Genomic DNA, 12,835 nt, shown 5'->3' on the forward strand with positions numbered 1-12,835 from the left:
ACATATATTCTCTCTCCTCCAATTTTCTCCACTACATTTGCCTTTTACACTTTTTTATTCTTCCACCAACCCCACTACCTTAATATTTTATTACTTTATCCAATTTCTCCTAAAACTCCGCGCATGGAGAAATGCGCATGGAGAAATGGAGTAAGTATTTAAAACGGAGGGAGTATGTGAATAGTGAAAAAAAAAGCAACATCTCTATTATTCTATCAGATCCGAGAGATCAGAGTACTATTTATGAAAAGAATTCCAACAACTTATTTTATTTTATTTTATTCTACTATTAATGATTAATGTAGTTTTAAATTAAAAATTTGAAATAAGATCGGAATGCGTGTTGATCCCAAATTCCCAATTGAGAATATCAAATTAAAGAATAAAATCCACATTTGTATAACCCTATGTCATATTGAGCTGGATGCCGACGACTAACCAATACGAGTAATAATTTGTACATTATAATAATAGGTTGCATGAAATGAAAACGTACTATAAATAGGGTTCGGGTTGTAGGGTTAGAGGCATCCTCATTAAAAACTACTAGAGTTATTCAAAAAAGGCAAATAACTTTCTTAATCTTCTAGTAGTAGCTACTTTACTAACATTCCAAAAATGGAGGGCAAGCTAGTGTTTTCCAACAAGAAAAATTATGTATTAAAAGTATTTGTCGTTCTTGCATTAGGTAATTTTATAATTATATATGCTTAGTAACTATATTTCTAAAATTGTATTGAGTCGAAATTTTATGGAAAAAAAAAAATTACGACGTTATTAGTTATATGTTTGTTATTAAAATCTACAAAGTATTTTTTTACTAGCCAATATTAATTTTGGTATGTATTGATAAATTTAAATTGCAGTGCAAATGATGTTGGTTGGAAAAGTACAAGGATGTGCTGGTGTTGGAGAAGGTTGTGGGGCTTTTAATTGGTGTTGTAATGGAGGTTCATGTTCAGATTCCTTGAGTGGAGGTGTATGTGTATATGGTAAGCCTTAGCAAAGCCCCTATTAAAACGTCTATATCGATTTAGCCCTTTGTTGTACTTCGTATAACATATATGCGGAGTAGAATGTAACATTATATATACTACCTCCGTTACAGGTTATGTACGTGCAACGATTTGACATAAAGCAGAGAGGGAAAATGTCTAATCGTTGCACATAACCTGTAACGGATGTAGTATAATACTCGGTACGTACGTACGAATTGAAGATAGTAATGCACGCTTCTGATGAGTAGGATGTTATTTTTGCAGACTCATTCTCAGGTTGCAAGGGGTTTGGGGAAAGTTGTGGATTTTTTGATGCTCCATGCTGTGGAAAGAGGGTTTGTTCAGCCACCCTTTCGGGTGGCACTTGTTCAGACTAACTGCGACGTCCAAAATCTTCAACAATATATTCTCAATTAATCATCATGGGATCATATATATATCAACTAAGGAGTAATATATATGCTACTGATGATAAGTAGTATTATTCCAGCATTATGTATTTTTGATTTGTCATATTTAAATTGTTACGTGTATTTCACTTTTATTTCCATTTTAATCCCACTGCTCAAATTGTAATTCTCCCAAATGGATTTGATTCGGAGTGCATAATAATAAGTTTTTTTTTTTAAAGTATTAAGCATCGTTATCAATCTTATCAAGTATTGTACTGTATTTTGTTTGGATAGCACATGCACCTTTTTTTTAAAATATATTTTATATTTTGTATCATATTTAACATTTTTGAAATTTAAATATTGGAAATTTCTACATTACAACTAAAATCTATCAACTTATCATAGGAAATTGAAACAATTTTAAATAGCACACTAATAAATGACCGACTTCATTGAACTATGAATTAGACAACATTGAACAGATATTATATCATAATATTGATTAAAATTTAAAAAAATTAAAATTACAAAATATACGCAATTCTTATTTAAATTCATGTATAATACCGTTTATTTTTAAAATGTACAAATTAAAAATAGGCTTTATATAAACCATGCATCGTACGGGTTCTAACCTAGTGTTAAATAAAACAACCTTTAAATAGAAAAAAAAACATTGTATTTTGGTTTACCTAAAAGGAAATGAGGCTTTATATTAAGGAACGGATGGAGTATTGTACTACCTCCGGTCCAAATTACTCGCAACTTTGTAATATTTTATATCTCACAAATAATACCCCAAAGTTGCAAATAATTTGGACCGGAGGTAGTATAAGTATTAATTTAGGAATCTATATTTCTTAAAAATAAATAAATAAATAAATAAATCCATCTATCTTTTTTTTTTTTTATTATTATTTTTTTTTTAGGAAAATCAATTTTTATTATTTAGCTTATCGAGATTGATAAATTACTTATATTTCACACGCACGCATTTTTCTTCAAAAACTTTTACATGCACCCGGTTTACAATAATTTTATTGTATATCGAACATTTTGCGAAAAGTGACCCTTTTTTCTTACAAAAGTGACCCCTATTTTTTTTACAAAAGTGACCCATATTTTCACAAAAGTGACCCTTTTTTTTCACAAAAGTGACCCTTTTTCTTACAAAAGTGACCCCTTTTATTTATACAAAAGTGACCTATATTTTCACAAAAGTGAACTTTTTTTTCACAAAAGTGACCTCTTTTTTTCACAAAAGTGACCATTTTTTTCACAAAAGTGATTTTTTCCCCCCATAAACAGAGTACCAAAATCAACAAAAATTATGCTTAACGAACAATTAGCTTAGCTTGTTTCTGAAATTGGGGCTTGAATAGGGAGCTCCTCCTTTTTACTTGCTGGGTAAATATTGGTGAACTTTCAATTTAATTAAATCACCAACGACACCAAACCATTGTTGAAAAATCAATTTTTCAGATTGGAATCCCACCCACCCAGCCAACCCAAAACCCCATTAAACCCAACCAACCTCAAGACTATTCAAAAACCCGGCCACCCAACCCGACATTGGGTTCGACGTGAAATCGGGGCAGGGATTAGAGTTCGACGCGATCAGGGGATGAAGGAGGTTGCGACGCCGAAATCGGGCGATGGGGGTGGTCAGCAAGGTCAAAATCGAGAGGGACGCCGGATTCTTGGGAGAAGCTAAGGAAGTTCGACGGTCGGCAGCTGAGAGTGGTGACAGGTTAGTGGTTTGGCGGTAGGTATTTTTCTCGGCGGTGGTGCGGCTGATTTCGGGGTGACTCCATTGCTTAGAGTTGATGAAGTTGCATGCTCAGCCCGATTTACACTAAATTAGTGTAAATCGGATGTTATTAAATATTTGTGTTTTTCTTAGCTTGCAATTGATTAAAACTTATTTGACTTAAAACTTATCATATTCTATCCTATTCTCAAAATTACCCCACTTAAGTTGCAATATTACCTTTCTAATTCACTATTTCAATTAAAATTTAATGCTCTTCTGCAGCATAGTGGAAGCATTTTCCACATTTCTTGTCTTTTCAGGAAGGTTTAAAGTGCTAGAAGTTATGCATATCTCGAGATTTTGCTAGTTTTTGTAGGTGTCATATTTATGTACCAAATTATGAGTTTAATTTTTGATAGAATTTTTAAATACATTTAAATAATTGATATTTCTATATCTGTATTTTGTAGATAGGTTAATGAGAATTGATCACCAAATATATAAGTTTGATCAACAATGAAGAAACAAAATGTTATGGGACAATTTCTGTACTGAGTTAATCATCACCTGGCCTTATTATCTTGTTCAGCTTTTAATCATGGTAATCAGTGCTTAATTCTATATTACTCGTATAATTTGTCTTTTACCTCATTTATTGATTTACGTATATTTTTTTAAAATCTACTCTGTATTATATTTAGAGAAAATCCAAGTTTATGCTCCCTCCGTCCCCGAAAGAACGACCTATTTGGCCTAATTTTAGTCCCAAAAAGAATGATCCATTAACATTAAAATACCCACCAATTTGCAACAATTTTTGTGCAAAATTAGCTTCTGCATATAAAATTTTGTTTTTCCATATACTTTTATTACTATCAACTTTTTTTGTAAATCCCATGTAAATTTATCTTTCCAATATATTTTTACTTATTTTTATTTAACTTTATTAAGGGTCTGTTCTCTTACGTTGAAATTCAGTTCAGTTCATTTCAGTTCAGCTCAGCTTAGCTCAATTTAGTTCAGTTCAGCTCCTAATTTCCTTCTCTTATAAAATATTCATTTCAGTTCAGTTCAGTTCAGCTGAGTTCAGTCAATGAGAACTGGCCCTAATACCCGTGAAATCAACCCTAAAGGGTCGTTCTTACGGGGACGTAGGGAGTATTATTATTATATAGAGTATTTTTTTTTTTTTAAATTCAAAAGAGGCATAAATTATATTTCCTCCTTTTTTATTTTTTATTTTTTTTAAGTCGACACCTTTTGATTTTTACACTATTCACACAATATCCTTTGACTCGCATTTGTGGTTTATATATACGATAAAATATATTCACGTGGGATCTTGTTTGAATCGCTTCAATGTATATATTATTTGGCTATTTCACCAAATGCCACTTAACACTTTAATAATTCACTAAATGCCATCAAAGTTTTCAAACTTCACCAAATGCCACCCATTTTTCAAAAAATCCATCAAGTACCATTAGGGTTTAATCATGACACACGTCATGATATGATTGGTCCATTTATCTTAATTTATAAGAAAACAAAAAAAAACCCAAAATTTTCCCAGCCACCTACCCACCACCGCCAAACCCTAGCCCCTCCCCTTATCTCGTCGAAAAAGGGCCGGCCACCCCCTTAACCACCAAAAATCGGCCGGCCTGTCCTTTAACACCCCAGCTAACCCACCGCCGACCCCCAAAACCACCCACACAACCTGCCCTGACCCTAAAAATCACCAACACAAGCTTTAATCAAGCACCCTCTCCTTTCCTCCGTCTCCAAAATCGCCCCTCCTTCCTTTCCCTACCCTCGAAATCGGTCGTTTTGACGGTGGGGCGGTTTTACGGGTGTTTTTTTGAGGTCAGCGCAGGGCGGCAGTGTAACACCCCCGATTTACTAGCTAATAATAAACATTAAATAAAGGAAAAATAAACAACCTTTAAATAAAATTGCGGAAGCATACTCCTAAATCAGAGGTATTACCGCCACACTTGACAACTTGTCAAGTGTTAAGGCTTACAAAATCCCAATAATTACAACCCAATAATCTAGGTGAGCTATTTGTACAACTTTACAAACTCGTTATGACAAACTAATTGAAAACTTGAGCTCCTTTAGCTACGATCATCATTTGATCAACCTGTTAAAACAATCTTGACTGCTCACCATTAAGGACAAATTCCAAAATAGATCGTCGCAGGGCCACCGTAAGAAAAAGACATGGCCACAAACATAAGTAGCACAACAAAATAACACACACGTCAGCAAAAGCTGAGTAATCACCACATATCAGAATATAGAGTATAATATAATAATTAACATTACTAGATCAATTAAACAATGTAGTTCGAAACTACATTACACATTGTACTCTGAAAAATAACCTTTATCAACTAAACCTCGAATAATAATTCGAACCTCTACTCAATATATCCCATAAGTGTGTCATGCTCGTTGTTCAATACATAGCCTTGAACATGGGTAATTCGAATAAAACCAACAAGTATAAAAACTTGAATACTCCCAATAACCAGAAAACACCTTGAACCAGACCACATACGGGACAATTTCCACTGTAGGGGACCATAGAAAAATAAATAAAAAATAAAGATTGTACCTCATTCTTAACTCATGATTATTACCCTCTTACCAACAAGCCAAGGACTAAGTTATATAACGCCGAGCCTCAACCCAAGAACAAAACAATAATTCTCAACCATTTGATCTCATACATCGATCAAATAACCATTCACAAATTAATTTATAATATCTCAACAATGGCACCGTTCCCAAATATCATAATAATTCGATTCAAAAACATCTCAACTCTTATAGAACTAATACTAGTACCCAAAATTAATCAAATCTCCACCCGAAAATAATACTCTGCATTAACAATCCTAAAACCTCGATAAAACAATACTCCCTATAACAACAACATTAAAAACCCTAGAAATAACACAATCAATCAATGCGACAATTAAATCATATAATACCACACACTAATCATATACATATTAATCATGATCCTATATAATTCACAAATTATAAAATTTAGACATAACAATACGGAGTACAATTGATACCAACAATTTATAATCAAACAAATCAAAAAATTAATTAAGGTAGTGTGATTACATAAAATAAATAATACAATCAAATTATAAACAAACGATCTAATTAAGGGTTGATAGTGTGATTACCTTCGACAAAGTACAACGGAATGACAATATTCAAGGCAAATTATATCAAGTGACGTGTTGCAATTTGTGTAGCTTTTCTATTGATCTCACCATATAATGATATAAATTATTATCATCATCATATTAAACATTAGATATGATGATGAGAATAAAAAGAAAGGGAAAAAAAAAAAATTTGGTCTGGTTTGTTTCACGCACAGCCAAAGGAATGAATACACGGCTTTTTTTTTTTTTTTTTTTTTTTTTTTTTTTTTTTTTTTTTTTTTTTTAGTATCCAAGCAACAAGAATCCTACTTGATATTAAATAGGGTTTAAAACTTTCCGAACTCTAAATTAAAAATATGAGATTAGGAAAGTTATTTAATAAATAAAAATAACTATTATTTTTTTTTTAAAAAAATATAACATAAAATATTCGGGTATTACAGACAGGCTGTATGGGTAGTTTTTGGGGTGGGGGAATCTCGTATTGGCGGTTTTTGGGGTCGGGGCAGGTTGTGTGGGTGGTTTTGGGGGTCAACGGTCGGTTGGGTGGGGTGCTAAAGAGCCGGTCGACCAATTTTTCCAACCTATGTGTTGACATGTGACACTCAAAACTAAAAAAAAAAAAAAAAAAAAAAAAAAAAAAACCTTTATAAGAGGTTACCGATCACTTGCTTTAATTTTGAACGAGTGATTCCCAAAGTTGGAATTATTCAAAAATAATTCAAAGTTGAGATTATTTTGAGCTAACAGTGGTCAATTTTTCCTTCTATGAAAAGGGAAATAAAATCCTTTATCCACCAAATCTGGCGCAAGACAAGCAATATATTATCTTCATACATCATACATTCAGATAATCAATACATAATCAACTACTTTATTTGCACGTTAGTCATGATGTACTCCTAGTGTTACTCTCCTGCACGATGAATTCCAATAACTTATTTTTATTTTATTTTATTCTACTATTAATGCAGTTTTAAATTAAAAATTTGAATAGAATCGGAATGCATGTTGATCCCAAATTCCCAATCGAGAATGTCAATTAAATAAAGAATAAAATCTAGATTTGTATAACCGTAAGTCATATTGAGCTGGATGCCGACGACTAACCAACAATAATTTGTACTTTATAATAATAGGTTGCATGCAATGAAATCTTACTAGTTACTATAAATAGGGTTCGGGTTGTAGGGTTAGAGGCATCCTCATTAAAAACTACTAGAGTTATTAAAAAAAAAAGGCAAATAACTTTTTTAATCTTCTAGTAGTAGCTACTTTACTAAAATCCCAAAAATGGAGGGCAAGAAAAATTATGTATTAAAAGTATTTGTCGTTCTTGCATTAGGTAATTTTATAATTATGCTTCGTAACTATATTTCTAAATTAAAATTGTATTAATTTTGGAATTTTGGTATGTATTGATAAATTTAAATTGCAGTGCAAATGATGATGGTTGGAAATGTACAAGGATGTGCTGGTGTTGGAGAAGGTTGTGGGGCTTTTAATTGGTGTTGTAATGGAGGTTCATGTTCAGATTCCTTGAGTGGAGGTGTATGTGTATATGGTAAGCCTTAGCAAACCCTATTAAAACGTCTATATCGATCTAGCCCTTTGTTATACTCCGTAATATGAGTAAAATGTAACATTATATATACTACCTCCGTTACAGGTTATGTGCAACGATTTGACATAAAGCAGAGAGGGAAAATGTCTAATCGTTGCACATAACCTATAACGGAGGTAGTATAATACTCGGTACGTACGTACGAATTGAAGATAGTAATGCACGCTTCTGATGAGTGGGATGTTATTTTTGCAGACTCATTCTCAGGTTGCAAGGGGTTTGGGGAAAGTTGTGGATTTTTTGATGCTCCATGCTGTGGAAAGAGGGTTTGTTCAGCCACCCTTTCCGGTGGTACTTGTTCAGACTAACTGCGACGTCCAAAATCTTCAACAATATATATATCTCAATTAATCATCATGGGATCATATATATATGTACTAAGGAGTAATATATATGCTACTGATGATAAGTAGTATTATTCCAGCATTATGTATTTTTGATTTGTCATATTTAAATTGTTGCGTGTATTTCACTTTTATTTCCATTTTAATCCCACTGCTCAAATTGTAATTGTCCCCAGTGGATTTGATTTGGAGTGCATAATTATAAGTTTTTTTTTTTTTAAGTATTAAGCATCGTTATCAATCTTATAAAGTATTGTACTGTATTTTGTTTGGATAGCACATGCACCTTTTTTTTAAATATATTTTATATTTTGTATCATATTTAACATTTTTGAAATTTAAATATTGGAAATTTCTACATTACAACTAAAATCTATCAACTTATCATAGGAAATTGAAACAATTTTAAATAGCACACTAATAAATGACCTACTTCATTGAACTATGAATTAGACAACATTGAACAGATATTATATCATAATATTGATTAAAATTTAAAAAAATTAAAATTACAAAATATACGCAATTCTTATTTAAATTCATGTATAATACCGTTTATTTTTAAAATGTACAAATTAAAAATAGGCTTTATATAAACCATGCATCGTACGGGTTCTAACCTAGTGTTAAATAAAACAACCTTTAAATAGAAAAAAAAAAACATTGTATTTTGGTTTACCTAAAAGGAAATGAGGCTTTATATTAAGGAACGGATGGAGTATTGTACTACCTCCGGTCCAAATTACTCGCAACTTTGTAATATTTTATATCTCACAAATAATACCCCAAAGTTGCAAGTAATTTGGACCGGAGGTAGTATAAGTATTAATTTAGGAATCTATATTTCTTAAAAAAAAAAATAAATAAATAAATCCATCTATCTTTTTTTTTTTTTTTTTATTTTATTTTTAGGAAAATCAATTTTTATTATTTAGCTTATCGAGATTGATAAATTACTTATATTTCACACGCACGCATTTTTCTTCAAAAACTTTTACATGCACCCGGTTTACAATAATTTTATTGTATATCGAACATTTTGCGAAAAGTGACCCTTTTTTCTTACAAAAGTGACCCCTATTTTTTTTACAAAAGTGACCCATATTTTCACAAAAGTGACCCTTTTTTTTTCACAAAAGTGACCCTTTTTCTTACAAAAGTGACCCCTTTTATTTATACAAAAGTGACCTATATTTTCACAAAAGTGAACTTTTTTTTCACAAAAGTGACCTTTTTTTTCACAAAAGTGACCATTTTTTTCACAAAAGTGATTTTTTCCCCCCATAAACAGAGTATCAAAATCAACAAAAATTATGCTTAACGAACAATTAGCTTAGCTTGTTTCTGAAATTGGGGCTTGAATAGGGAGCTCCTCCTTTTTACTTGCTGGGTAAATATTGGTGAACTTTCAATTTAATTAAATCACCAACGACACCAAACCATTGTTGAAAATCAATTTTTCAGATTGGAATCCCACCCACCCAGCCAACCCAAAACCCCATTAAACCCAACCAACCTCAAGACTATTCGAAAACCCGGCCACCCAACCCGACATTGGGTTCGACGTGAAATCGGGGCAGGGATTAGAGTTCGACGCGATCAGGGGATGAAGGAAGTTGCGACGCCGGAATCGGGCGATGGGGGTGGTCAGCAAGGTCAAAATCGAGAGGGACGCCGGATTCTTGGGAGAAGCTAAGGAAGTTCGACGGTCGGCAGCTGAGAGTGGTGACAGGTTGGTGGTTTGGCGGTGGGTATTTTTCTCGGCGGTGGTGCGGCTGATTTCGGGGTGACTCCATTGCTTAGAGTTGATGAAGTTGCATGCTCAGCCCGATTTACACTAAATTAGTGTAAATCGGATGTTATTAAATATTTGTGTTTTTCTTAGCTTGCAATTGATTAAAACTTATTTGACTTAAAACTTATCATATTCTATCCTATTCTCAAAATTACCCCACTTAAGTTGCAATATTACCTTTCTAATTCACTATTTCAATTAAAATTTAATGCTCTTCTGCAGCATAGTGGAAGCATTTTCCACATTTCTTGTCTTTTCAGGAAGGTTTCAAGTGCTAGAAGTTATGCATATCTCGAGATTTTGCTAGTTTTTGTAGGTGTCATATTTATGTTCAAGCATATGATTATAGTCCCTCCCAATTAGCGTAAAAATGAATGGTTTTGGCTAATTTTCTATTAGATTTGTCGCATTCATTTCATATGTATAGTTTTGTAGCAATCACATTTATACAGTTTGTAATCTAGATATTTAATGGAGCTCTTTTAATTCCAGTGCAGATCTGTGTGTACCAAATTATGAGTTTAATTTTTGATAGAATTTTTAAATACATTTAAATAATTGATATTTCTATATCTGTATTTTGTAGATAGGTTAATGAGAATTGATCACCAAATATATAAGTTTGATCAACAATGAAGAAACAAAATGTTATGGGACAATTTCTGTACTGAGTTAATCATCACCTGGCCTTATTATCTTGTTCAGCTTTTAATCATGGTAATCAGTGCTTAATTCTATATTACTCCGTATAATTTGTCTTTTACCTCATTTATTGATTTACGTATATTTTTTTAAAATCTACTCTGTATTATATTTAGAGAAAATCCAAGTTTATGCTCCCTCCGTCCCCGAAAGAACGACCTATTTGGCTTAATTTTAGTCCCAAAAAGAATGATCCATTAACATTAAAATACCCACCAATTTGCAACAATTTTTGTGCAAAATTAGCTTCTGCATATAAAATTTTGTTTTTCCATATACTTTTATTACTATCAACTTTTTTTGTAAATCCCATGTAAATTTATCTTTCCAATATACTTTTACTTATTTTTATTTAACTTTATTAAGGGCCTGTTCTCTTACGTTGAAATTCAGTTCAGTTCATTTCAGTTCAGCTCAGCTCAGCTCAATTTAGTTCAGTTCAGCTCCTAATTTCCTTCTCTTATAAAATATTCATTTCAGTTCAGTTCAGTTTAGCTGAGTTCAGTCAATGAGAACTGACCCTAATACCCGTGAAATCAACCCTAAAGGGTCGTTCTTACGGGGACGTAGGGAGTATTATTATTATTATACGGAGTATTTTTTTTTAAAAAATTCAAAAGAGGCATAAATTATATTTCCTCCTTTTTTATTTTTTATTTTTTTTAAGTCGACACCTTTTGATTTTTACACTATTCACACAATATCCTTTGACTCGCATTTGTGGTTTATATATACGATAAAATATATTCACGTGAGATCTTGTTTGAATCGCTTCAATGTATATATTATTTGGTTATTTCACCAAATGCCACTTAACACTTTAATAATTCACTAAATGCCATCAAAGTTTTCAAACTTCACCAAATGCCACCCATTTTTCAAAAAATCCATCAAGTACCATTAGGGTTTAATCATGACACACGTCATGATATGATTGGTCCATTTATCTTAATTTATAAGAAAACAAAAAAAAACCCAAAATTTTCCTAGCCACCTACCCACCACCGCCAAACCCTAGCCCCTCCCCTTATCTCGTCGAAAAAGGGCCGGCCACCCCCTTAACCACCAAAAATCGGCCGGCCTGTCCTTTAACACCCCAGCTAACCCACCGCCGAACCCCAAAACCACCCACACAACCTGCCCTGACCCTAAAAATCACCAACACAAGCTTTAATCAAGCACCCTCTCCTTTCCTCCGTCTCCAAAATCGCCCCTCCTTCCTTTCCCCACCCTCGAAATCGGTCGTTTTGACGGTGGGGCGGTTTTACGGGTGTTTTTTTGAGGTCAGCGCAGGGCGGCAGTGTAACACCCCCGATTTACTAGCTAATAATAAACATTAAATAAAGGAAAAATAAACAACCTTTAAATAAAATTGCGGAAGCATACTCCTAAATCAGAGGTATTACCGCCACACTTGACAACTTGTCAAGTGTTAAGGCTTACAAAATCCCAATAATTACAACCCAATAATCTAGGTGAGCTATTTGTACAACTTTACAAACTCGTTATGACAAACTAATTGAAAACTTGAGCTCCTTTAGCTACGATCATCACTTAATCAACCTGTTAAAACAATCTTGACTGCTCACCATTAAGGACAAATTCCAAAATAGATCGTCGCAGGGCCACCGTAAGAAAAAGACATGGCCACAAACATAAGTAGCACAACAAAATAACACACACGTCAGCAAAAGCTGAGTAATCACCACATATCAGAATATAGAGTATAATATAATAATTAACATTACTAGATCAATTAAACAATGTAGTTCGAAACTACATTACACATTGTACTCTGAAAAATAACCTTTATCAACTAAACCTCGAATAATAATTCGAACCTTTACTCAATATATCCCATAAGTGTGTCATGCTCGTTGTTCAATACATAGCCTTGAACATGGGTAATTCGAATAAAACCAACAAGTATAAAAACTTGAATACTCCCAATAACCAGAAAACACCTTGAACCAGACCACATACGGGTCAATTTCCACTGTAGGGGACCATAGATAAATAAATAAAAAATA

At 32.8% G+C, this 12,835-nt stretch overlaps 1 protein-coding gene and 1 long non-coding RNA gene across 2 annotated transcripts; both read left to right on the top strand.

The window, feature by feature from the left end:
- Positions 1 to 521: 521 nt before the first annotated feature.
- Positions 522 to 1,623, top strand: LOC145631114 (uncharacterized). The gene is made up of 3 exons (XM_081683205.1): positions 522 to 688; positions 867 to 992; positions 1,263 to 1,623. Exons 1-3 carry the CDS (start codon positions 619 to 621, stop codon positions 1,373 to 1,375), a joined length of 309 nt encoding a protein of 102 aa, XP_081539331.1. The 5' UTR covers positions 522 to 618; the 3' UTR covers positions 1,376 to 1,623.
- A 5,903-nt stretch (positions 1,624 to 7,526) lies between these two features.
- Positions 7,527 to 8,606, top strand: LOC145631115 (uncharacterized). Its single transcript, XR_014112347.1, has 3 exons — positions 7,527 to 7,685; positions 7,779 to 7,904; positions 8,160 to 8,606. It is a non-coding gene; the product is annotated as an uncharacterized LOC145631115 (long non-coding RNA).
- Positions 8,607 to 12,835: the final 4,229 nt, after the last annotated feature.

Source organism: Chenopodium album, chromosome 5, assembly GCF_948465745.1.
Source record: "Chenopodium album chromosome 5, dcCheAlbu1.1, whole genome shotgun sequence".
In the NCBI taxonomy this organism is placed as follows: Eukaryota; Viridiplantae; Streptophyta; class Magnoliopsida; order Caryophyllales; family Amaranthaceae; genus Chenopodium; species Chenopodium album.

Excerpts from the sequence above, each read along its gene's own strand:
- LOC145631114 (XM_081683205.1), top strand. The coding sequence starts at position 619 with ATGGAGGGCAAGCTAGTGTTTTCCAACAAGAAAAATTATGTATTAAAA. Across the intron at positions 689-866 it reads ATTTGTCGTTCTTGCATTAG|TGCAAATGATGTTGGTTGGA; the intron begins GTAATTTTATAA and ends TTTAAATTGCAG. Across the intron at positions 993-1,262 it reads TGGAGGTGTATGTGTATATG|ACTCATTCTCAGGTTGCAAG; the intron begins GTAAGCCTTAGC and ends TTATTTTTGCAG.